A 24,541-nucleotide genomic window follows, 5' to 3' on the forward strand; every position below is an offset into this window, starting at 1 on the left:
TCAGCCTGGTCAAGCAGGCAATCTTGGAGAAATCGTTATTTTCTTGTGTCTTTCCCGCCGAAAGCATGTCGTTAGGCGTTCCTGGCAGACTTCGTCGCGAACTGATCATTCCAATCGTAAGGCTGCCAGATGAGCATGAGGTAGCACAGTCTCATCCATGAATGTTCCTACTCAATTTGAAGACCCAGGTGCCTCTAAGTAGTAGGTAGCGATGCTTTTTAAACAGATGAAAGACTCTTTAAATGCCCACGGGCAGAGTTCAAATTCTCGACTACGCGGTTGCTTTGCAGATGCACTTCAGGATTTCCAAAGCAGATGAACTTTACACACACTTCTATACTCCCCTCTCGATTTCACGATGATCATTCTTTTCTTGACTGGCCTCTTCTTCGCCTGGTTCGCCTGTGCTGCTCAGGTACCTCGTCTTGTGACAGTAAATATCAACAAGGCAAATATGACAATGACTGCTACCGCGATTCAATCCGGGGCTATTCTCGGCAGGCAATTACGAGACCCGAACATCTGCGGCTATGTTGCGAGTAAGTAGATATTATACAATTGGATGTTTGGGGTCACGCTGCTGACTTTCATTCAGACAAGCCACTCGCATGCCCAAACAACGGCTCTTGCAGGACCGACAAGGACGGCTTCATCGGATGCTGCGATGAGAAAGGCCAGAGCTGTTCAATCTACACTACATGCTTTCCTGGGCCGCAGAAGCCCACACCAGCGAACTCAGGTACTTTGATATGGTAAGTTGCTACATCCACTTCTTATGAATATGTAAACGCCAATGTGATGCACAGAGCTCTTCTAATATGATCTCTATAGCACGGGAACAGACAGTTTCTGCGCAACACTCACCTGGCCTGGAGGCAAGCAGACGGCCTTCTCTTGTGCCACATCACCGACGACGGCGCAACTAGACCCCACACGGACATCAACACGCACTCAGGGAACCTCACGGACAACCTCTAGTCTATTGCCTTCGACGGAGGCGTCCTTTACTGCGTCTTTCACTTCCTCTGCTGTCAGCCATACCTCACGGCCAACCGGCGCTCCGTCGACACTCTCTTCGCTGATCACTACTATTTTCCCACCCACCAAGACTTCAGGTACATCTCCAGATAGTCCTCCGACCACTGATTTTACAACCGAAACATCTCCTCCGTCATACAGCCCACCTCCAGAAGCAACCCCGTCTACATCGGACAAGCCGCCAGCGCCGCCACCCGGAAGCGGCATAATGCAAGGTAATACTACTTTCTACCAGCGTGCCTCGTATGAAAATTTGCACTGACAGCCCAAGATCTTACAAATGAGCAGCGGGTAGGTGTAAGCGTCGGCTGCGGATGTGTCGGTCTCCTCTTCATCGTTAGTGTTATGTAAGTGCCTTTTCTCAAACAACCTTCGTAGATACAGCGGTGGTCCATAATTCTCTAACAATAGACCTAGATGCTGTACTTGTGGACCGTGGAAAGGGAGAAGTACACTAAGTCCGCCAATGACGGCGTCTAAATACTCGGGGATGGGGCAACTGGTGCATCCTGGTGGGACACCATCGCATACAAGCTCTAGGGAGGTATTGCAAAGACAAGATTATACCTCTCTAGATACTTCGTATCAAGGAGGACATAATGGAAGCAGACATGAGGTGCCTGCGCCTGTAATACCAAGTCACTAGATCAAGAAACAAGCTGCTTCAGATGGTCCCAGGGCTGTTGCCACACTTTTAGTGTTGTAAGTTACACATCTACCTCATTCATAGTACATCTCTGTATTCAGACAAGGGACCTTCGCAACAAACTCTCCAACCTCTCGATATCCTCCTGCTTCGTCGTCTGACTCGTCATCACATAGAGTACATTTCCAAGAACTCTGCTATGGACGTTCCATCTTCCACCCTCGGCGCCATGCTCCCCTTGAAGCAGGGCACTTTGAAGGTTCGCGGCCGCATTGCTCGAGTACCCAGCACCCTCACTATCCTGTAAATGAATAGCAAGAACAGAACCCAGGGCCCATACACCATCTACCCGATCAGCCTGCTTCGAAACCCAGTCAACAAAAGACTGTGACCAGACAGACCAGGCCTCAGCAGAGCTGCCAGAGTCTACCTGGGTAGCGCCTGCCGTCGCTGAAGCTCCCCACCCGTTCGTCTTGGCCCAGTTCCACTCCCCGTCGCGGTCAATTCTCTGGAGCTCTCGCAGCGATTCGAGGGCAACTTGACATCCAACCGCATGCGCGGTATAGCTGTGACCATGGAGCAACGCGTCGCTCTTCTCGTCGCTCTCAAAGGCTCGGAAGATGCTGTCGGAAGCTGATGTGGTGCAAAGGGGCACCAGGCCGCCCGTGAGCAGCTTGGCGTTGCAGACGACGTCTGGGTCGACGCCGAGGAATGACGCGGCGGAGAAGCGGCCCAGACGGGTGAGACCTGTGAAAACTTCGTCAAAGACTACTGGGAGGCCGGTCCAGGTGTTCTCGTCTGCCGCTGAAGGAGACTGCGTTGCCGTTCCGAAGAGCTCGGGGTGCTGTCGGACGACCTTGACGAGAGTGCTTTGGAAAAGAGGATCGCTGCGTTTGGAAATTAGTTAGCAAGAAATGCTTGGTCACACAAAGCGTTGTCTGTACTCACGCCATAATCATGCCTCCCGCTCCAAGAATAACGGGCTCCATAACCAAAGCACCAAATTTGCGCCCCTGGTCCTGGAGACGACGCAAGACGCTAACGATGTACTCCTCGTACACCTGCGCCTGTCCCGCCCTCTCCCTACCGTCGACATCAAACACCGCAGATAAGCTCTCAAACTCCTGCCCAGCACCCAGCTCCTCCTTTAGGACACCGGGAACCCGGACCTGCCACTTGCCGTCCTTGCACATCACGGAAGGGTACTCGAACCAGAACCCTTTGCCGTCATACCACTCCACCTTCTCGTTGAACACAGACGGCTCCGTAGAGTCCATCGCGCCCATGGTGTCGCCGTGGTAGCTACCCCTGAGGCCCAGGATCTCGAGCTTGTCGCTGGCTTTCCAGCCGTAACGCACCCGCGCGGCGCGGAGGCCCATCTTGACGGCGACTTCCATGCCCGTGCTGCCGTTGTCCGAGTAGAAGACGCGGGAGAGGCGGGGATTCCGCAGGCCCTGAAGCAGCGTCTGGGCAAGGGCCAAGGCTGGCTCGTGGACGGCGGAAGCGAACATTACGTGTCCGTAGCGGCCGGCGGCGTAGGAGGCTGCGAGGGTGAGTTTCGGGTTGGCGTGGCCTAGACCCTGCGTCCACCAGGATGAGGATCCGTCAAAGGATGGCTGCAGAAGGGCTTGGTCACCGGGTTGTTGTTGGCTCTGGGGGACGAGGGTTTGAAAGTTGTCACCGTGGGCCGAGTCAATTGCCGTGATCTTGTCCGGTGTCAGGCCCTTGTGTTGTGTGAAGGGGTACCAAATGATATCATGCGCGTCGCGAGACATGGTTTCCAGACGGGCGATGCGGGCGAGGTGGCGGGCGTGTAAGTGGTCCAAGGTGTCTTTGATGGCTGTGCTAGACGACAATTCGGTGTAGTAACGAGACATTGCTGCTGCGTCCGCCTGCTCATCTTTGGCACGAGTGGGCGGCTGTTCTACAGCGGTGACGGGGATGCCGTGTCCGCGGCGGAAGTAGTCGGCCAAGTAGGTGTCGTTCTGGTAGTACCCATCTCGGAAGAGTAAAATGCTTTCGACATCATAGCCTCGAAGCTTGAGGGACTCAAAGGCCGAAATGGTTTGGGAGATACCGCCGAGTTTGGCGTCGCCGATGAAGATGACCGGAGCTCGGAGCGGGGCGTAGAGGTCGGCCTGCGGGGTGCCGGATGGAGCCGGGGAGTGGACACCACCGGCGGTTTCGATAAAGAGCCAGCCCGGCCCATCGACCGCTCGGCTGGATGAGTAATTGTAGATACCTTTTAGTACTTCATTGTCTGACGGGGTCGGCTTTCAGTGAATTGATTAGTATGGTGACAAAGAATGAGAAGATTGATAGCTTACCTGGTCCGAGGCTGCAGCGGCCAGATGGGGACTTGCTGGAATCTCAAACTGAAACAGCGTTTTCCTCGCGATGCCAGGTGCAAACCTTGAGATATGACTGGGGAAGGGAAGCAGGATTAGCAAGGCCAAAGAGCGGAATTAAATCCGAAGGAGTTTGTGTTTCTGTTTTCTCTTGTGTTAGCTTATGAGTAAGAGATCATAACGATAGTGGAGTTGACTGCAGCGTACACCTATCGTCGGCTTCGGTGGCCGGACCCGTAGAAACGGGTTTCAAGAAAGCCGTCTTGTCCTGCGGCCAGAAGTTGCGGGCCGCGTTGCAAAGGGCCGAGGCGAAGACCGTCTTGCCGACATCGGTGTTGGCGCCATAGATCTGGTATGTCCTGAGCGAACGCCAGAGCAGAGCGCCGACGGGTGCCATTGAGGTCTTTTGGAGCTCGTTCAAGCTCCCATGTGGAATGAAAACCTCAAGAGCGAAGACAAAAGAGCAATTGGTTGGTTTCTTTGGAAACGTAACTGGCTGTTTGCTCACTTGATGTCAGAGCATGCACTTCGAATTCCCAAATAGAGACCCAAACGAGTCACAATGCCTATTACTAACACCCCAGGTTTACAAGAGAGCTGTAAGAATGACCGAAGAGGACACGGAAGTTAGAACAGGCGGGGTAAAGTATCCATAATACTACCGTACCTGTTCTAGCGCTGCGGGATTTGTTGTGCCGAGAAACTGGGGCCAAGCGGCTATCAAAGGCCAAAGTTGTTGAGCTTCTGTTGGTGTTAGTGTTATCCTTTTTTTTATTTTCAACGGCGGGTTTTTTGAGCTTTACTCAACGGTGCCATCGGTGGCTCGGCGCGCGGCCAGGGGCGGGTTCGTCCTTGCATGGATCTTGCATCTCGCGTCGCTTTTCGGCTATGCGGGACTTTGAGAGAGATCTTCAGGGCCAGGGCCAGGGGTTTGAAATTCACTCGTTGAGAAGTCGTTTGTTTCTCTACGCTGTACGCCGGACCGCAGACAGCTCCATACTCCACAGTCCCAGTGCCGAGGTTTGATGTGGTTCCCTCCTTCAACTATTACTCCGTAGATACATCCAACAACTCTCATTGGAAAGTCTCTCGGGAAGTATCCGACAACCACAGCTCATCTCAACTATGCCGGCGAGCGCCCGTCTGGACAAGGTCTATGCGGCGCTCCTGGCCCGCCGGGAGTCAAAGAGCCAGCTCCGGCGGCTGACCCTCGTTCCGGCCGGCAGCGCCGACTTTTCATCCAACGCCTACCTCTCTCTGTCGACCCGCCCCGAAGTCCAGGCTCGGTACCTGTCCCGGATCAAGGCCCACCTCGAGCCGTCCACGTCACAGTCACCGTCCCCATCCCGGACGATTAATGCTGGGGATGGCAGTGCCACTACTAAGCTCAATGGCAACGGCAATGGCAACGGCAATGGCAATGGCAAAGGCCAAACTCACGGGGCATCTCTCCTGGGCTCCGGTGGTTCACGCTTACTAGACGGCAACGTGTCTCTTGCAGAATCCCTCGAGAGAGACATTGCCGCCTTCCACCGCGGCCCGGCCGGCCTGCTCTTCAACTCGGGCTTTGACGCCAATGTCGGGCTCTTCAGCTGCGCCCCTCAACCGGGCGACATCATCGTCTATGACGAGCTCATCCATGCCAGTGTCCACGATGGCATGAAGCTGAGCCGAGCGGAGAAGAAGATTGCTTTTGCGCACAACACGGTAGATCCCGCCGAAGCCCAGCAGCAGTGGCCACAGAGCTTGAGCGAGGTTTTGTCTAGGTTAACCGATGGCGAGGAAGGCCGTCTGGTACGCGAGGGACGGAAACGCGTATTTATTGCTGTTGAGGGGATTTACAGCATGGATGGGGACGTGGCGCCGCTCAAGAAAGTGGTTGAGTGTGTTGAACGGCTGCTTCCCCGCGGCAACGGCCTGATTATTGTTGACGAGGCGCATTCGACGGGGCTTCTTGGATCAAGAGGGCGAGGGCTCGTTTGTCAGCTTGGTCTTGAGGATCGGGTGTGGGCTCGAGTACACACGTTCGGCAAGGCGATGAGTTGCTCAGGGGGTATGTTCAATATCTTACAGCCCGGGTTCTTCCTCTGCTTGAAGCTTACTCTGAAACAGCAATCATCTTATGCTCCCACATCACTCGGTCATACCTCATCAACTACGCCCGGAGTCTCATCTACACCACCGCCATGCCCTTCACGTCTCTGGCAAGTATCAAGACGGCGTACGACTTCATCGCAAACGGGCACTCTGAACCACTCCTTCGCCATCTCTGGTCCCTCATCAGCCAGACAAACGAACTTTTGCTAATGATGCTGGAACGTCACCGGCCTGATAGAAACCTGATGCACCTGGCACCTGGGAAGCCGAGATCGCCCATCATACCGCTCTTCACATCGGATCCTCGGGGCCTGGCACAGCACTGCCAGAGGCGGGGATTCATGCTGAGGCCGATTGTTGCGCCTACTGTCCCGGTGGGAAGCGAGCGTGTGAGGATATGCCTCCATGCCGGAAACTCTGTCGATGAGGTGGAAGGTTTGGTGTCTGCCATTGAGGGTTGGCTGGTTGCTCAACCGACGCATCAAGGGCAATTCTTTGACAATGCCCTGATAGGACAACCTGGACCGCCAAAGTCGCGGCTTTAGAATACATTTGAGGGTCAAGCATAGATATCAGTGTCGAGTCAAAAGCACAGCTCTGGGCATTGGAAACTGTAACATTGATAATTTTCTCTCCAAGGACGGACATATCTCGACTTTGCTTCTGCAAGCTTAAGCCAAAAGGAACTGCCCGAGACATACCACCACCGTAGCTGACAGCACTCCAGTGATTCCGTACCCCATGCTGGAAGCAGAACCAACCCGAGGAGGTGCACTAGGAGGAGTAGAGTTGGTCCCGTTTCTGCCTCCCATACCTCCTCTGCCTCCTCCCTTACCCCCGCCTCCTCCGGGCGTTGGCATTGTCTCGTTCTTGCGTCCCTTACCCCCGCCCTTACCGCCGCCCTTGCCACCTCCTTCTCCTCCACCATGCTTCGGGGCATCAGGGCTCGTACCGTTCTTATGTCCCATGCCCTTCCCTTTGCCTTTGTCCTTACCACCACCTTTGCCGCCGCCCTCTCCTCCGCCGTGCTTAGTGCCATTGCGTTTGTTCCCATGCTCTGACTCCATCTCCATCTGCTTGCCAGACATGGACTCGCCCATGTTCATACCGGCACCACTACCAGCAGCTGGAGCCTCGGCAGGCTGCCCAGCCGGCGGCGCCGTAGCTCCCGACACCTTTTGCAAATTCACAGACGCCTTCTGCGCATCCGATGCAGGCGTCTCGATGAAGGGAATCATGGGCGCCAACATGGCGCAGTTATCCTGCTGCGCGGCGGGCATGCCCTCCATCGTTCCCGTATTATTCTGGAACAGCAGCCTCTGCTTCCCGTCGACGGTCCACGCCGCCCACACCGGCATACCCGCCTGGATCTTCGCGGCGTTGGGGTCGAGGCTGCGGACGAAGCTGGCCCAGTAGGCCTGCGTCAGTGGCACGATGGGCGCATTGGTAGTCGAGTAGCTCTTTGGCGGGGCGCCGTCCGTGTTGTTGGGACCAAAGACGCCGTTGAGCTCGACGGTGTGGTAGGCGCCGAAGCCCTGGGCCTCCTGCTCGTCGTCGAGAGGCCCGTAGCGGTAGTTGAAGGTCGTCACGCCGTCGCGAGCCATGGCGTCTTGGAAGATTTTCGTGATACAGTGCGCCCTGTAGTCGCCGTGGGCGGTCGCGAGCTGGCGCCAGAGTTTCCCTGAGTTGGGAAAGACCGGCTGCGGCTTGTCGAGATAGGTTTCCTTGAGGAGGGCGAGGGAGGCGTTGCTAAGGGACTGCGTGGCCTGGTTGTTCATGTTCTTGAAGGCCTCCTCGACGGTGTCGGTCTTTTGGGGCACGTTCTTGGTCCCCTCGTCGGTGCAGGTTCCCGCGATGGTGGGGACCTTGAGATATTTCCCCTCGGCGAAGCGTTGCAGCGTCGGCGCCTTGACGAGGTCGCCATCGAGGTTGGGGTTGAACTGGCAGTCCTCCGTCTGCAGGGCCGTCGCGTTGAGGCCGCGGAGACAGGCGAGGGAGTCAGCTTGCTTGTTGCAGCCGGTGGCGTTGGTTAGGCAGTTGTACTGTTCCTGGCCTTGCTCGAGGGTGCGGACGGTAGCGACGGAGACGGATTCCATAATGGCTCCCTTGATCAGACCCGGGTCGTTGTCACCAAAGGCCGCGAGAAGCATGGCTACTGAGGTTGCGCCAGCAGAGTCACCTACAGCTACCATCTGATCGGGATTTCCTCCGAACTTGAGAGGTCAGTCAGCAAAGGGGTGGTAGGAGAGAAGGTTGGAAGAAAGCTCACAGCAGCGGCATGTTGCTTCAGCCATTTCAGCCCTTGGATTTGGTCCTTGAGGCCGTTGTTCATACTCGCGCCAGCCTCCACCTCCTTGCTCTGCAAGAAACCATAGGGCCCTGCAGTGAATATTAGCCCCTTCTCTGCGACTTCATGATGCGGTGCGACATGTATCATTGTTCAATCACATACCAACTCTGTAGTTCACCTGAACGACTAGCATGTTCCCGAACCTGGCCAGATCGCTGCCGTTGAAGTTGGCGTTGGAAAGAGACTGAAACCCGCCGCCTTGGATGAAGTACATGACTGGCAACTTGGACTCCGGTGTCGCGTTCGATGGCGCAAAGATGTTGACATAGAGACAGTCTTCGTCCGTCGTGAAGCGCTTGTTCGGCTTCATGGTGAAGTCGGAGGCACTTCGGGCTAGACATATCGGGCGGAACTGGCAGGATCGTTAGCAAATCAAAGCCACTATCCCACACCTTGGAAAAACGTCTTTACATTCGAAGCATCGACAACATCAGTCGTGTTCGGGGGATCAACCGGTGCCGCGAACCGGAGCTGACCCACAGGCGGCGCAGCAAACCGGACGCCCAGCCAGCGAGTCGCACCGCCCTGCTCGGCGACTCCTTGGAGTTTGGTGTAGCCAAGGTCTACAAGCGGGTCAACCGCCTGGACCTGGCCGATGATTGCGGCCGAAAGAAGAGAAACGAGGGATTTGGTTAGGGAAGGCATTATTACAGAAGTGACAGACTTAGATTAAAATGATAATAGGAACAGACTAAACACAATCATCACCAATAACTAATCACAGCCAAGGAGAGAATTCGACCATCATCCGAAGAAAGAGACTGAGCGGTCTTGTCATCTGTTATAGGGTCATTGGGACTGAGCTTGAATTAGACCAGACCAGACTGACAGCCCCGAAACCGAAACCAGACCGGAGTATTTTGTTGACTCGAGGGCCATCCTCTGCACCCGGCTTGCCAGCTTCGAGGGCTTTTGAAAGCTTCTCCGGACTGTCCGCAGGTTTGGAGTTTGGGTGCGGGGGTTTCAGAATCGGGTCTTTGAAGCGGACTTGTCGCGAATGTCGTGTTCCAGAACGACGAACTCTATTCGGAGGAAATATTTCAAGATGGACATATGATCCCCAGGCAGGGTTCTCATTCTCCGTAGCCGAGGGCAGAAGAGAGCACCCCTCTTTACCATGGCAAGTCTAACAGCACCCTTTAAACTGCCGCGGTCATCCTCCGCGGCCGGGGTATCATCCGCACGTTTAGAGTTTTTCGTCGCAACAATACCCTGTTTCCCCTTTTCACGCCATTGCATCATCCATGCTGCTCAGATGCATACTCTTTAGGATGACGAGATTCATAAGATGAACGCTCCTTGGCAGACGGTTTCAGTGGGATCGAATAAGACGAGATGCTTTTCTCTCATCATGACAGCCACTCTTGACTCTGCATGTTCTCCTAGACCGCTTTAGGAAACGTCGTATCATTTGCCTTGCCGACTGCCTAGTAAGTTATACATGAATCCATGACACCGCAATCTTCTATCCACATACCTAGGTTGCAATTGCGACGGCCGAGGTCGTAGTCGCTATCCGTTGGGTGTGCCATTCCGATCTTTCGGCACCAACCGGCCGTTCGGCGTGAACCGTCCAATCTATTAGCATGGCAGTATCAATGACACTTGGTGTAACAAGACTGTAGTCTGTATATTCAACGTGACCAGATAGTTGTACAGGGGTGCTATTTACAGCTAAATTATGTACAATAGAAGATGATATAGAGATGTAAGTTGTTTGGGAGGTAATTGTTCATAAAGCGAACTCGCTTTTTACTCGTAGACATAGCAGAACGGAGATCCTCCGACCGTGTTCATCAGGTCTCTGAGCTTGGCCGATCCGCCAATGGGAGTAATGTCAATGAGATCATCCAAAGTGGCGTTCGCGCTCGGCGGGTTGTTTTGCAATGTCCTGGTGCCAAAGATATCCTTCAGAAAAGCAATTGTTAGTATTTCCTCAATTAGGATGCAAGTAAGACTTCAAAGCTTCTTTCATGGGGGTTCCGACATACCTGTCTGTTGGCAAAGTCAAGCATCTGCCAAATCCAGTAGACGCGGTCGATTTGGGCGTGGTGCAGGAAGAAGGCGGGCTCGCCGGGAGAAATGAAGGGATCCGCGCCGGGGTCGCCTATACGCAAAGTCAGTTGCCGTCGAAGCCAAGATGTGCACAAAAGTCTTTCAAAAATTTACCTCCTATCGTGTAGTGGCCTCCTCCGTGAATGCCGACCTCGCTGCCGGGCGTATACCTGTCATCACCCTGCATAACCGCCTGGAACCACTCAATGTTGTCGTTACCGAGGATCAACTCGGTGGTATTCCGCAGCGAAGAGTATCGGGCAGCAATGTGCTTGTTGAGGTCACGCTTCAGGCAGCGAGGGTGGTCATCGGTCGGCTTATCGACGGTCAGCGGCGTCGTGGTGCCGTACTGCCACAGCAGCCGGGGCCCGACGTGGACAACCATATCGGAGAAGGGTCCGGTCTCGACGCAGCCGCCGCCCGAGCCGGGCTCGAGGATGATGGTGGTGTTGGTGAAGCTCTGGAGGAGGTGCATGCCCTCGTGCTCGATGGCTGCGCCGTTGCTTCCCATGGAGGTCTCCGAGCCGTCGAAGACGGGCGACTTAGCTGGGTCTTCAACGTCGAAACCCCATTCCCAGTAGGGGAAGGTTCCTGTTACGCGGGCAATTAGATTGGAGTTTTAATCCTGTGGATGAATCGAGAAGTGCTAACCGGTGTAGCCGCAAACGTTGCGGAGGTTTTCCTCGTATGTCCATGTGAAATATCTGTGCCAAAGGAGGAAGTTCGCCTGGATAGTCCCACTCAGTCAGTCCCATTGAATTTCCGAGTAGTACCCGTCTTGACATACCGTAATGTGAATCATTCCAGTCTGGTTGAGATGGGTCAGAACAAAGTCGTCGTATAATGACTTTGCAGACGGAAGCTCCGTGGCGTTCAACAGATTAGGGGATGACTGAAGGCACTTGACCGCAGCGACGTACGCCTTGCGCTCTTCGGCAGGAATTGTTCTCCTGAAGACCCAATATCAGCACGCTGTGATCGAAGAACGGGGTCATCGTACATAACTCACCATTCTTTCCGTACGCGCAGCTTGTCGGGCGTGCAGGTCGAGTTGATACCCATCCGCTGGTTCAGCGCCTTTGAGGCCTCGAGAGCCTGCGCTGAGAGCTGGGTAAGGGCATCGCCGTTGTCGATCGCCGTCTGCGTAAAGTTGTGGGTTGTGGTCTTGGCAGAGGTAAGGGCAGCGTTGCCGGCGGCAAAGAGGAGCCAGACGCAGTGCTTAAGGACGGCCATGACGTCTGTTACTGGATGTTACTGTAATAGCAACTTTAACCGGATGAACAGCGTTCGAGACCACAATCCTTAAGCTTTTCTGAGAAACCAGATCCTTCCGCGGAACTTGAAGCCGGCCATCATAGATTATATGTTTACTGAACATGTAGGGCAGAAGGAGAATATTTAAAGGCGGCAGGCTGCCGTGGAGACTCGGAGAGAGTAGGTATCCCTTTTCTAGATTGCCCATCGGAGCCGATATTCTCAAGGATTGTTGTTCTCGGTTAGGGCCGTTTATCCATCTTTGAGGGAGGCTATCGTGTGTAGCATATTGGTCGAGGCCGGCAACAAGATCCATAGAATACACCCTTACCAAGCTTCTGCAGTTCCAAGTAGATGGGATGCAATGGGATCGGGTGAACTATTCGCTAGGTTCTTACTTCTCAAACAGGAACGAATATCCATCAAAAAAGTTGGTCCGAACCACGCACCCACGTTGCATGACACCCGCCTTTACAGGCTTCCAGAGCGCCGTTGTTCCAAACGGGGCAGCTCTAGAGCCAAGATGTTGGCGTGGCCAATCGGGGTTGGAATAGAGATGGGACCTTTAATCTATATCGGCTATCAACATTAAAGTTAAATTTAGCATTGCCACATTTCGGCCCACGCACTGGGTGCGAGAAGACTAAAGAGTCGACAACATCCCTTCCTCTGTGGCGTCGTGTCAGCAATGACAAAACTGGGCTACGTGACCATGGTGGACGATGCTCTCTCCACAAACAGATAATCGGCTCCGGGCACGTGGATCTTGATCACCACGGGCACCACTTACATAGTAGGTACTAGAATCTGTACGGCTCCCGTTTTATTTGAATCAAGAAATGCGCTGTTCTCGTTCATGGTTGTTGTTGGTATCGGTGTCCGTCCACCATGGCGGGTGGAGCTCTGGCGAGTCAGATTTCAACAAATCCATCAAGCTTGGGCGGATCCGGCCTCGGCAGTTGTTGAAATGATTCAGATGAAGCAATAAATATGCTGAAATTCCTCCGAAAGTGTGTGGTCTAGCTGCGCAGGGCATCTTTCCAAGTGAGGAACAAAGCTTACCAAAATGCACCATGATGACGATCATACTCTTTACAACTTCGTGGTGACGATACACTTTACATCTAGCCTACTGATCGTTCTCTAAGCATCTCGAACCTTGCGTGCGATCCTGTGAGCCACGTGCAGTTTAGCTGACACCCGCACGACCCAAGCGGCTAATTATTGCTTGGTCACTATATGTAACCTTCCTAAAATATTCGTTCAGTCTCAAATTGACAGTGGCGTGATGTTTATCAAGAATGCTATCGGGGCCTTGAACCTTGTTCTTGCCGGGAACGCGGCTACCGGCACCACGGCGCCTACTCCAACTCAAGATGACTATGTAGTATTATCTACGCCTGTCAAAGTGACGAGCCAAGCGCTGCCCAATTAACTGGTTTCCTAAACGGAAAGGGTCACTTCTTTTGAGCCCCTGCCAAGTCGACTAAGCATTCTATCACGTGTCGCTGAATCGCAAGGTAATGTCAGCTTGCAATGCAACTCTGTTAGAGATTGTTTTTCAGATTGGCTTATAAAGTGAAAGCTAGCTCAGGAAATTGGAATCAGTCAGCCGCGCCCTCTCTCGGGTTCGGTCTGTTGCGTTCTAGCGAAGAAACAGCCGTCGTGACTGATACGATTTGAATTGTGTGAGAATCTTTGCCAGCATACGAGTACGTAATTTGATGACTGAATATATACACTCAGCTTTATATAATATTGTACAGGTTCTCCTTCTTCCTTCCACCGTTACCAATGAGGAGGCTCAAACCTTGACAAACCAGCCTTTGCCAATCTTCTTCGTCTTGACTATTCGCGCCAAGGTTAAGAAGAATGTTCCCAATATCAAGCAGCTGCCAGCAAAAGCCTGGGCGCCGAGGTATCGGCCGCCGGTAGCAGAGATGATGGCACCGGCGATTGGATTGCCGGTGAGCACCGCAAACGCAACAATAGTGAAGACCATCCCGATGCGCGTCCCTTGCTTGCTAGGGTCTGTCGTCAAGGCGCTGACGTCAGCCGGGAAGAGGGCCTGGATGGCGTTACCCGCGATGCCGAAGAAAATGGTCCAGACATAGAGTCCCGATGGGGACTTGACAGCGATCCAGCAGTAGGTTAATAGCCCAGAGATCAGAGCCATGGGTGTGAAGACTGTGATTGTGCCGATCTTGTCGGCGAGGAAATTCGGGCCTAGGCGCCCGATGAAGCCGATGCCGTTCAGAACCAGTAGGAGATTCAGCGAGTCCGTGTACGAGAAGCCGAGCTCGTCTCGACTGAAAGAGGCCAGGTAATAAAAGGCAAAGTACACCCCCATGAAGGACTGGACAAATTCAAGTCAGCGGTGACGTTCAGTTTCAACAGGCGAAAGATGAATTTACAAAGAACCCCCCCGCAGTATAGAAAGTATACTCCAGTTCCTTGAACGACGCCAAGTCCACCATCTTGCTCGCTTTGCGCGGCGGTATGCGCGGCTTCAGAAAGATGAACCCAACTGTCAGCGTCGCAAGCTGTATGAAGCCAAGCGTGCGCATAGCCCATGGAAACCCAACCTGCGGCAGCAACTGTCGAACCGTACTCGGGAACACCAAGCCGCCTGACGCGCTTCCTACAGCCGCCATGCCGATGGCGATGGCCCTTCTCTTGTCAAAGTAAGTCGATAGCGTCGCTAGGGATGGGCAAAACACCAGACCGAAGCCCAGGCCTACGCAGACGCCGTGCGAGAGGAAAATCTGCCAGTACTGCGTGCACCACGACGTTGCAAAGATGCCGAGCAGGATGAGAAAACAGCCGGAGAAATAGAGATGGCGAAAGTACCCTGCATCAGTGAAACGGCCGGAGAATGCGCCGATGAAGAAGAGCAGGAAGACTTGGAAGGATCCGATCCATGAAATGTCTGACGGTGGTCTCTTCAGCTGCTGGACGTAATATGTCTGGAAGACGCCGAAAGAGTTGACGAAGCCCCTACATTGCCCGCCATGTCAAACCACTTCATCTTCAAGGTCCTGTTGCGCTGTTGTCTCACTCACCATGTATCCATAAAGATGAAATGCGCGCTCAGTACTATGATAACCGCCCGTCAGCTCCACTCCTTCAGCAAAGGCAGCATCTCATTCTCACCGGCCATCCAAGCATTGTATCCCCCGTCAGGCGGCGGCCCGGGATCCGCAGTGGGCGCTGACGCGATGCGGCTCAGCACGCGCCCAACGCGGCTCCCTGTCCGGTGCGTCTCTTCTCCTACCAGACCACCTTCGTTCCGCGACGAGTCGGACCTCGTCTCCTTTTCTATGCTGCTATCCATCATCACAGTCTGTTGTTGGGCGACATGCGTTCTGATGTCGAGAGGGTGGCGTCATAGACCTGGATGGACATTGATCGTGTGTGTTGTGTCCTGGGAATAAGCGGTTTTTCATTCCCGTATGCTAGTCATGGCGGGGAGCGCGCAGCTTAAAGACTCTGTTTGAACCAGTTTCCTCGCGCTTTCGCGCTTAGAACTAAAAACCCTTTTCTCCTTTGACTCATGGGCAAAAGTCCCTAGTTCGTCACTCAGTCTTTGCCGAGGTTAGGCGGTGTGTGTGGTAAGGGTAAATGAATAGCAGCGCCCCGCGAAACTATTACTTAGAGGCGGCAGTAAGAAGTTGAAACTTGACAATTAGTCATTGAGAACTACAATTGGCACCGCTCGGTGATTGACTTATTCAATCTAAGTAGCAAATTTCACACGCCCTTTGGCGCCCTTTGGACCGGAACCGCACGGCGAGCCAACCAGGATGCCGATGAGTTGCCAGGATATTGAGCCAACTCTGTCGGAAATGCGGCGGAAGTACCGGGGATCCTCCCGTTCCCCGCGATCTCTTCCGAACTAGTAGAATTGGTTGTCCTTTGGCTGTTAGTTGGACAACAGTTTCGCAACTTCGTACGAGCCTTAATCCTATGCTACATCTATTCTCACGGATCTGATTAGAGTCGGTTCAAGTTTCCGATGTTTATCATTGCATGATGCAAGTAATTGACTTCTTTCCAGGGCAGAAAAATAGTAAACGACTGTAATGAACTGGACGCTCGCAAGTATTTTTGCTCACATAGCCGCAAGCTGACTAACACGGTCGCCCACTCCGCGGAGATGCATCTTACTTCGACTTCATGTCGTCGATGGCCGAGGTAATAGCAGCTTACATTTCTCTGTTCCAATTACCTAAGGCGATCTGGTCATCATAAGACACTTTGTCCACATGTCCAGCGACGTTTTCACTAGAGAGTCATAGCTCCCATAATGGGTCGCTGTAATTTTGAGATGAGAAGAAAGCTCACAAGATGACGTGTAGGGGTGCATCATCAGCAAAGATGAGACGACCCCCGCCTGAGAGGTGATACATTGAAGATGAAATTTCAGCACATGCCATCTTGGCTAGTGAGTTACCGCTCATACTGTGCAGTCTGTTAATTCCATGATTACTGAGTCGCAAGCAGCGTACATCATGATGCGACTCACTGGTTGATGATTTTGGCGAAGGATATCGCATTAAGTGAAGGCGTTTACGCACCAAGTCGGATGCGCCACAAACTCCATGGACATTTTCATGATGCAAAGGGATAAACACAATTGAGCAGCTGAGCCAAGGCCGTAGGAGAAGCCGCATTCGAGTCCGTGTTGGCCTTTGACTTTCAAATACAGAGCTTCTCGCTCATCAATTCGCTTCAGTGAGAGTTGCACCTTATGTAAGAGGGTGGTATGGGCGACGCCTGGTGTCACGAAAGGGCGAGCCCGTCAAGAAAGCGAGAACAATGAGGTCTAATCCGGGCTTCGGCAGACAGCCTTGGCTCAAGTCGCTGAGTCTTTCAAGGGCTCTGTATCGTTGCCAGACTGGGACTTGCGCAGGATGTCGCAAACGGCTCTTGTGCTTCGCCAAGTGCCCATTGATTGTAGCTGATACTATGAATTCGTATCACGAGCTTCTTCGGTGAGCCAGACGCTTCCTTCGAATCAAGAATCAACTCTTTTCATCAATTTTCCAAGACAGTCTGCCTTTATGCTCATATAAACCACAAAGTGAAACGTCCGGCAACGTGGACCAACATGAAGAGCTCTTCATTTCTCCCAACTGTAAATCATAATTCTCATGTATCAACGTCCTGCATCACTCTTTTGAGCTCCGCATAAATCATGCATTCTATCAATCTTTACCTTCTTCTTACACATACCTTGATCACGAGCCTCCTAGCTAACCCAGTCCCCGTCACCAACCACACCTCCACCCCCAACAACGCCCGACGATCCTACTTCACCCCCGTCCGCGAACCCGAAATGTACCCAGTTGAATGCCACGACGAAGCCGAATTCCGCGGCCACGCCGACATTGAGCCCAAATTGTTCTTCGAGGGCGTCTACAAGTTCTGCCAGCAGCGCTACGACACGACGCAGGTCCTCGACGCGAGTGACGACCCGACGAACCCCGCTTACCACGACGGCAACGGCCGCCTGGCCCGCAATGCGAGCTGGCGGTACCGGGACTGGCACGGAGTCAACCACGACTTTAGAGTTTGGTGGGAGGCGGGCTGCAGGGTGACCGTCGGGAAACAGAGCGTGCAGCGCCCGTTGGGGGAGGAAGGGGGCCCCGTGTGGACGCCGGGGTGTTATGAGATCATGGGGTCTACGCATTATGAGTGTGAGTTTTCTTTATTTTGGGCAACCCCGATTGTCGTGGCAATCTACGATTTGGGGTTTTTGCCAAGGCGTGTTTGCAAGTCTATCTTACTTATGATCACGGATTATAAAATGTTACTGACGCTCTTATTTTCTGACATGTAGGTAAAGGCAACGGCGGTGTTGGTGGAAGGAAGAAAGTCGGCTGCCTCATTTACGAGTATAAAGGGGGAAAGGGTGATAATGACGACTCGGCGTCTTGATGAAGAGCCGGGCTTCATATTGCAGGACGACGGCCACGATGAGCCATGTGAACTTCCAAAGATGGCTTGGTCTTATGGACTCATGGGGCAGATTATCTGCGAGAAAAGGATATAGTTGACAGCTCGCGTTGATGATATGGCGCGTGACGAAGCGCAACTGCGATATCCCTGGTACGGTCAGAATCCCCAGACAGCCCGATACTCTATATATCCCTGTTCTCAGCCCGATGGTGGTGCCATTGTTGGATCAGCGTACATCGGACCCTGAATGACGTACAATTGATTGCAATTCTCATGGGGAGTTTAAAAGGGAATGATGGCCCGGGCATGATTTCTTGTATTGATGTTACGTAGTTACGGGACCCGTGCCCATTTATTCCGCCACACGCCGCGAATATCAAGAAGCTGTCAAGCATCTCAATATACGTCACAATGGATACGCTTTTCATGAAGGCAGTGAGCATTAAGATGCCTGACTCCCTCTCAAATTTCATACAAACCGATCCGTGGGCCGGTAGACACGCTCGTGCTACTTCTGTCAAACAATCACCGCCCACTATCAAGCAAGTTCCAGCGCCAGCGCCCGTAGCAGCGAAGATGGAGCAACACAATGAGACACAGTAAACCAACCCTTTAATAGTGCAAAGCAAAGAGACGGAGATTTTCAGAACTTTCCATGCTGACAAATAGCGGTCAGACTGAACAGAAACCTCTCCGAGGAGACCAAAGACACGAATAGCTCGGGAGGAACGAATCGAAGCAGCGGCGAGAGCGCCGGTGGTACTCGCAGCAAGGGCAAGCCAAAGGGAGAGTTATCATCCACGGTAGATACTCTCCTGAATAAGGCACTGGGTTTCGGAGCTGCGAGTGAGGCTGAGAAGAAGAAGAGCGGTGATGCTTGAAGGTTTCGAAGGGGCGGGTACGAAAGTATGATTCATGTTTTGAAGCGTTATTTTGTGTAGTAGATTGTGCTTGATGCTAGCGAATAGCATATTTGTTTTGCTCGAATGATTGTCGTATATTCCAAGTGAACTTCGAGATGTTAGCACGATGGGAGGGTTGTTCGCGCCATGCTCACATCCTGACCCAACTGCGGGTTGAACATGGGTTGTCTCTCTACGTCCTCACCGCTGCTGCATCGACGAGAAAGCGAAACCTCTTTCCCTGAGAGCGAGGAAGAGGAAACTTAAGGCGCATCTATCCCACATAAAAGCAGAGAAGCATGATATGCAACCCACGCCGTGCACCCCGGGCTTTCGGAGCTTTCCCGCGCTATCCAGGCGTCTGGTGCCCCCGCTCCCAGGACCCCGCGCTACCCCGCAACGTGACGCCACCCGGACGGCGCCCGATGCTCCTCCGGGATAAGCATATCGGCAGCCGGCTGACGTGCCCGACATGGGTACTGATAGCGTTATTCAAGGTTCTATATATATTTTCGACTACATGTATACAATCGAGAAGAGAGAAGAAATAAACAGATCTGGTTCTCAGTGTCAGCCTATCTGCCAAGTCCTCCCACCGCTGATTTGGAGTATCATCCCCCACAAAGTCCCGGTGATGCCGTCGGCGACATGAGCCGAGATAAGATTATGGGTTTACTGATAGATCATACCCAATTTCGTCGTGTAGGGACTCATCATTGGCGATTCTCAGGGCTCCAAAAGATCCAGACTACCAACCAATTGAAAGATGGCACGCTGCATAGATGATATTCCATCAGAACCGCGCAGTCTTGGTACATACGCGAGTGATACGTCGGCTTGGCTAGCGGAGTGTAAAGCAGCCACGAATCCATCAAATACCGTAGAGGAATTACCTTCTCCAACATCTTTCCAACTTGCAAAGTAGTTGTAGTGACCCAGCCTAGTCCTCGTAACAGCAATTGCCCGTGACAGCAATGCTACCCAACTTCCTCGCCACGGCGCTGGCCTTGGCCACGGTAACGTCCGCCTCCCCAATCACCAGGTCTTCATCGACAAATGAATGGGATCTGGACTGGATATCAACAGATTCATCCCTCCCAAAAGTGATGTAAGTCTTTTCCCAACCCTCATAAGCACTCCCACAAGCACTCTTATGAGCACCCAGTTAACCAACCCAACACAGCATCTACAACGCAGGGGGCACAATCCTCTCCGCCTCAAACTATAGCCGCTTAGATAACATAGCCTACGGCGCCGGCGCCTCCCCAACGCCCTACGACCTCATCGAAAACGTCTCCGAGGCCCTCAAGGTCGCTCAGCTCGCCGTCGTGGAACTCAATGCCCCCGGCGGCAGCGCGGGGTTGAATTCGTCGCTGTATTTGAATATCAGCCAGCTTGCTAACGCACAGATTTGTGCCGAGGGGAGTGATGTAGCTGGTGCTATTATGTTTCATGGAACGAATACGTTGGAAGAGACGGTTTGATATCCAAGTCTGTGGGTTGTGGGGGATATTGGCTGATGAAGAGGATACTAGGCTTTCGGCGTGGATTTGACGTTTAATTGCTCCAAGCCGTTCGTCGCCACGGGATCCATGAGACCTGATACGTATGTCTCCCCTGACGGACACGCGAACTTCTACCAGGCTGTTGCGGCTGCTGCCTCGCCTTCTTCGCGTGATCGAGGGGGCCTAATCGCCTTCAACGACAGGTAAATTCTCTGAAAACGTGTCCATTACACTTAGCACACAGCCCCTGATCAGCCGGAAGAGGCATTTCATCAACGAATAAGGCTGAAGGGAAATCAGTTTCGACTAACAAAGACACCTGAAATAGATTCACCTCAATCTACTACTCCACCAAAGTCAACGCAAACACACCAGACACGTTCAAGGCCCTCGAGCAAGGGAATCTCGGAGCCTTTCTCGCGGGGCAGCCGTATTACTTCTTCGACCCGGCGTACCCGACAGGACGGCCTTATTTTGATGTCACGGGTGTGACGGAGCTGCCTTCTGTGATTATTGTTTATGGTCATCGTGAGTTGTCTTTCAATCTTGAGTCTGCCCGATAACTTCCCACACACGAGGAGAGGGTTTGGTCCATGGAGGAAGAAAAGAAAGTTGACAGTAGAGTTTTGTAGAGGGATTTGATGCTTCGTTGATGCATGCTGCTGTCGCCAACGGCGCAAAGTAAGTCCATCCCTGATCAGACATCGCTGAAACCGACTAGAAGCTGATGTCCACGCTATCAGGGGCTTGGTGATTCTCGGGCCCGGCGCGGCAGCCGTGAGTCACAGCGCCCGAGCCGCGGCCGCGGACCTGCTGGAGCAGCGGGAGATACCCACCATCGCCGTCGCGCGACCCGTCACCGGCACCGGCGTTCCGAGTCCCTTTCCCGGGCCGCTGTACGTGAAGTCCCCAAAGCCTCAACATACTGAAGCCAATCATGCGGTTGCCCCTTCTTCAAGTTCTGAGAAAACTTGCTCTCGGATATCCGCTGACATAAGTTGCAATTAGGATCTACTCGAGTTACCTCGGCGGCGAACAGGCGCGTATTATGCTTCAGCTCGCTATCGATGCCGGGCATGACATCGATGCGATCCGGGGGTTGTTTGAGAGTCCTTTGAGGAGGACTATCTATGATACGCCTGCGAACCAAAAGTTCTATTACTCTAGATGAGGGAAAAGGGTGCTATGGTGAAAGAGAAGGTATGGTCGAGAGACCTACAAGACATGGTGATACAGTAATGATACAGGAACGAACACATGAGAATTACGAGCTATCATACGACATTGCGTCCTGAATCTGGCACCTGATTGCCATTGAGCCGAGGACAGAAGGACAAAAGAAGAAAGAAGATGGGGGCAATCACAGCGCTATCATTACATTACTCTTCACAATCACCTGCCGTCTGTGAATATAGTGCCGGGGAAGGAGTTGTTCGTTGGAAAGCACGACGTATCAGGCCAGCTTGGGTCTGTTTGCTGGACCGGCAGACGCATCTAATCCAAATGAAAGTAGTCTACAGAGAAATGTCAGGTCAGGGCCAAGTCATCAACACTTGCAGGTTTGGATACATAAGTAGTCGTATCTACAATATATAGCAACGATAAATATCTATCATCTCCAGTTTTTCTTAGATCAAGGCGCTTTCGGAGCTTCACCACTTTGTACATAATCCAAAATACTAAGTCGCCTTTGGGAGTCACATCTCCTCTTTCGGTGCATCATTGGGAATTGCGAAACTCAGAAGTCTCGCAACTTTCGCCCGCCGAGGGGCCGAATCGAGTCGGAAAACTTACCGAGCGGGCCTGCTAAGAAGCGGCTCCTGGTCGTCGCCCTCGTGCTCGTCGGCGAGCTTCTTGGCCTTGCTGCCGGCGAACGGCCAGTACCCCTTCTCGTTGCAAATCATGGCGAAGAAGCCCGCGGCGACGGCGACCCAGTAGAGGTTGTAGGAGACGACGGAGCCGACGGTGGCCGAGTTCTGCCAGCCGAGGACGGCATTGAAGATGCCCCAGAAGCCGCCTCCGTTGAGGTCGGGGTTGCAGCACTGCGTTTTGTGTCAGAATTTGGTATGTTGGTAGTAACGATTGAGGAGGTCAGGGGGGCTTACGTTGACGTGCCAGACGCTTCTGCGGACGTCGTAGGAGCCGGGGCCGGAGCCGAGTTCTGCTGCGTCACCTCCGACGATTTTGTTCCACTTTGGATTTCTGCGTTAGTATCACCTAGCAAATGTAATTAGGGATAGGAGGTTGCTTACCTCATTCTGCTCGAAGTGCCAGACGCCCTTGGAGAAGAGACCGGCAGCGATGAGGTACAGGAAGCAGGTGGAAACGATGAGGAAGATTTGGATCGGTGCCGTCTTGGAGCCCCTTTTCCCCACAAAGTCAGTACGGATGCGGCACAACTTCAAGAATCACCGCGATTAAACTCACTTGTAGATGAAGTAGCCAACAAAGGCACCAAGCGCAAGACCGAGAATAGACGAAATGGCAATGGATGCAGCAGTCTCGCTCACACCCACGCCAGCAATGAAGAGCACGCCCTCGAAACCCTCACGCAGGACGGTAATGAATGGCAACAAGAACAGGGCGTACTTCTCGCCGAGGTACTTCAAGCGGTCGCGGAAGGGTCCCGAGTGGGACTCGCTCGCGTTCAGGGCCTTGCTCAGCTTCACGCGCCACTTGTCCTGCAGCTTGGTGACGCGCAGGAGGACGGCGCCCATGGCGGTGATGATGAGGGAGGCGCCGAGGGAGAAGATGCCCTCCCAGATGCTCTCTGCGGCGGCGAACTGCTCCGCACCGAGGGAGTGGATGCCGCTGATGATGGCCATGGCGATGACGACGCAGGTGACGAGGCCGGCGGCGGTGCCGAGCCAGACCTGTTTGACCATCTTTTGGTGGAGGACGGGGTCATCTTTGGTGGCGAGGGTGCGCTTGATGAAGGCGAGGAGGACGGAGACGATGATGGCGGTTTCGAGGGACTCGCGGAAGGTGATGAAGAAGACTATGTTTTGTAAGTTTGTGATGGTGAGGATAACAAAGATAGGGGGTTACGTACTGGGGAGTGAGAATAGGTCCTCCATCGTGAGTTTGTGGTTGTGATGTGCTCGTTGAGTGTGTGAGCGAGGTTGGGATGAGTGGCGACTTGGTGTGGAATGAGATGAGAGATAATGTCCCAGTGAAAATGAGGCGCGGCTGCGCTTAAGATGCGGCTGTAGCGTTTAAGTGTGTAGAGCAGGATGAAAGTTCTTCAGTGAGATGGAAGACGGCGATAATGTTATAGCGTTGCTTCACGTCTCAAGGGCATTGCAGGATTGAGAGCCGCAATATTTGGTGATGGTGGTGGTGCTGAATATCGGGCGACGATGAGGTGGGAAGGGACGTGACCGAGAATGAATTTGAGGCAGGATTAAGCGGCTCTGCCGAGAAAGAAACAGTCGCGGCTGACACTGACAATACCCAGCAATGACACGCACACGGGACGGGCACGCGGGCGGGGCTTAGTCGAGGATCAACGAGACGGAGAGAGAGAGGAAGTGGTGGCTTCGGGGCGCCGAGGTGATGGTGTCGCGTGAGAGTGCGGATTCCGAGTTTTCTCTCTGCCACTTTGGTCCCCGCCGATTTTCACCGTCGTCTATCGCGCCAGCGATCTCGGCTGGCGTCGTAAAGCCGAGTCTTAGGTTTTCCAGGTTGGATCCTTCAGGTTCTTTTGGCACAAAGAGTGCGGTGATGTGAGTGGGGCAGGGGTCCTCGGGGGGTTTTGCCTGCTGACTGAGCCACCTGGCCATGGGAACGGGTGCGCTGGCGTCGGTGCTGGCGCATCTCTGACAGGCTTCACCCAGGGGGCACCACGCTGTAACACTGCTGTAGTGGTTGTGTTCGATCCTCAGGATCAGATAAACCCCCCCAGAACGGAGTACCTCCCCTTCGATCCGCCCACCGGCGACACACTTCAGGCAGTCCCCCCACCAAATAGCGGGTACTCTTCAGGGAAAGACCGGGCAGGCAACGGCGGCTTTTCCTTATCAGATCGCCAAGATTTCAATCCATTCGTTTGTGCAATTTTCAATCAGGCGACACGACCCTTTTCACGTGTGTCTCACTTTCATTCTCACTCTCACTCTCACTTCAGTCCTCACACTCACTCCCCCAACCACGCGGTCAAGTAATAACTCATCTTTCACTCCCCTCCTCACCAGCGAGTTTCCCCTCCTCGCTTCCACTTGCTCTTTTCTCCGAGCCCTCGCGTCTGGTGTATTCCGTACAGTTATACTGCGGAGTACAGCTGCCCACCCCTCCCTCGATCGCCGCCGCCCGCTGTCAAAAGGTCTCGGACGTCCAATGTTCCTCCGCGCTCGGCCCGGTTCGTAGAAGCTTTTTTTTGTGGGATT

General features: G+C 53.4%; 11 protein-coding genes across 11 annotated transcripts; 5 read left to right on the forward strand and 6 right to left on the reverse strand.

Annotated features, from left to right (window-relative positions):
• Positions 1–358: 358 nt before the first annotated feature.
• CTAM01_09314 (uncharacterized protein) lies at positions 359–1,300 on the forward strand (the record flags this gene model as incomplete). Its single annotated transcript, XM_060525333.1, has 3 exons — positions 359–539; positions 596–752; positions 832–1,300. The coding sequence occupies 3 exons, from the start codon at positions 359–361 to the stop codon at positions 1,298–1,300; spliced, it is 807 nt and encodes a 268-aa protein (XP_060380038.1).
• Positions 1,301–1,781: 481 nt separating this feature from the next.
• Positions 1,782–4,429, reverse strand: CTAM01_09315 (onanonoxo-7-onima-8-eninoihtemlysoneda; the record flags this gene model as incomplete). Its single annotated transcript, XM_060525334.1, has 4 exons — positions 1,782–2,571; positions 2,633–3,957; positions 4,012–4,108; positions 4,242–4,429. 4 exons carry the CDS (start codon positions 4,427–4,429, stop codon positions 1,782–1,784), a joined length of 2,400 nt encoding a protein of 799 aa, XP_060380039.1.
• Positions 4,430–5,157: 728 nt separating this feature from the next.
• CTAM01_09316 (aminotransferase class I and II) lies at positions 5,158–6,674 on the forward strand (the record flags this gene model as incomplete). Its single annotated transcript, XM_060525335.1, has 2 exons — positions 5,158–6,085; positions 6,145–6,674. 2 exons carry the CDS (start codon positions 5,158–5,160, stop codon positions 6,672–6,674), a joined length of 1,458 nt encoding a protein of 485 aa, XP_060380040.1.
• A 126-nt stretch (positions 6,675–6,800) lies between these two features.
• CTAM01_09317 (carboxylesterase) lies at positions 6,801–9,124 on the reverse strand (the record flags this gene model as incomplete). Its single annotated transcript, XM_060525336.1, has 4 exons — positions 6,801–8,342; positions 8,399–8,508; positions 8,582–8,831; positions 8,891–9,124. 4 exons carry the CDS (start codon positions 9,122–9,124, stop codon positions 6,801–6,803), a joined length of 2,136 nt encoding a protein of 711 aa, XP_060380041.1.
• A 1,107-nt stretch (positions 9,125–10,231) lies between these two features.
• CTAM01_09318 (tyrosinase central domain-containing protein) lies at positions 10,232–11,767 on the reverse strand (the record flags this gene model as incomplete). The annotated part of the gene is made up of 6 exons (XM_060525337.1): positions 10,232–10,387; positions 10,471–10,586; positions 10,649–11,125; positions 11,186–11,261; positions 11,322–11,484; positions 11,544–11,767. The coding sequence occupies 6 exons, from the start codon at positions 11,765–11,767 to the stop codon at positions 10,232–10,234; spliced, it is 1,212 nt and encodes a 403-aa protein (XP_060380042.1).
• Positions 11,768–13,592: 1,825 nt separating this feature from the next.
• CTAM01_09319 (major facilitator superfamily transporter) lies at positions 13,593–15,125 on the reverse strand (the record flags this gene model as incomplete). Its single annotated transcript, XM_060525338.1, has 4 exons — positions 13,593–14,144; positions 14,203–14,785; positions 14,851–14,884; positions 14,942–15,125. The coding sequence occupies 4 exons, from the start codon at positions 15,123–15,125 to the stop codon at positions 13,593–13,595; spliced, it is 1,353 nt and encodes a 450-aa protein (XP_060380043.1).
• A 1,860-nt stretch (positions 15,126–16,985) lies between these two features.
• Positions 16,986–17,728, forward strand: CTAM01_09320 (uncharacterized protein; the record flags this gene model as incomplete). Its single annotated transcript, XM_060525339.1, has 2 exons — positions 16,986–17,487; positions 17,631–17,728. The coding sequence occupies 2 exons, from the start codon at positions 16,986–16,988 to the stop codon at positions 17,726–17,728; spliced, it is 600 nt and encodes a 199-aa protein (XP_060380044.1).
• Positions 17,729–18,160: 432 nt separating this feature from the next.
• On the forward strand, positions 18,161–18,630 carry CTAM01_09321 (uncharacterized protein; the record flags this gene model as incomplete). The annotated part of the gene is made up of 2 exons (XM_060525340.1): positions 18,161–18,348; positions 18,426–18,630. 2 exons carry the CDS (start codon positions 18,161–18,163, stop codon positions 18,628–18,630), a joined length of 393 nt encoding a protein of 130 aa, XP_060380045.1.
• Positions 18,631–19,625: 995 nt separating this feature from the next.
• CTAM01_09322 (L-asparaginase) lies at positions 19,626–21,327 on the forward strand (the record flags this gene model as incomplete). Its single annotated transcript, XM_060525341.1, has 7 exons — positions 19,626–19,759; positions 19,835–20,129; positions 20,187–20,359; positions 20,485–20,684; positions 20,789–20,837; positions 20,900–21,052; positions 21,165–21,327. 7 exons carry the CDS (start codon positions 19,626–19,628, stop codon positions 21,325–21,327), a joined length of 1,167 nt encoding a protein of 388 aa, XP_060380046.1.
• A 619-nt stretch (positions 21,328–21,946) lies between these two features.
• CTAM01_09323 (iron permease FTR1 family protein) lies at positions 21,947–23,233 on the reverse strand (the record flags this gene model as incomplete). The annotated part of the gene is made up of 5 exons (XM_060525342.1): positions 21,947–22,198; positions 22,262–22,348; positions 22,409–22,520; positions 22,584–23,154; positions 23,209–23,233. The coding sequence occupies 5 exons, from the start codon at positions 23,231–23,233 to the stop codon at positions 21,947–21,949; spliced, it is 1,047 nt and encodes a 348-aa protein (XP_060380047.1).
• Positions 23,234–23,650: 417 nt separating this feature from the next.
• CTAM01_09324 (uncharacterized protein) lies at positions 23,651–23,938 on the reverse strand (the record flags this gene model as incomplete). Its single annotated transcript, XM_060525343.1, has 1 exon — positions 23,651–23,938. One exon carries the CDS (start codon positions 23,936–23,938, stop codon positions 23,651–23,653), a length of 288 nt encoding a protein of 95 aa, XP_060380048.1.
• Positions 23,939–24,541: the final 603 nt, after the last annotated feature.

The sequence above is a fragment of the Colletotrichum tamarilloi genome (assembly GCF_030869305.1).
Source record: "Colletotrichum tamarilloi strain Tom-12 chromosome Unknown Scaffold_36.1, whole genome shotgun sequence".
Taxonomy (NCBI): domain Eukaryota; kingdom Fungi; phylum Ascomycota; class Sordariomycetes; order Glomerellales; family Glomerellaceae; genus Colletotrichum; species Colletotrichum tamarilloi.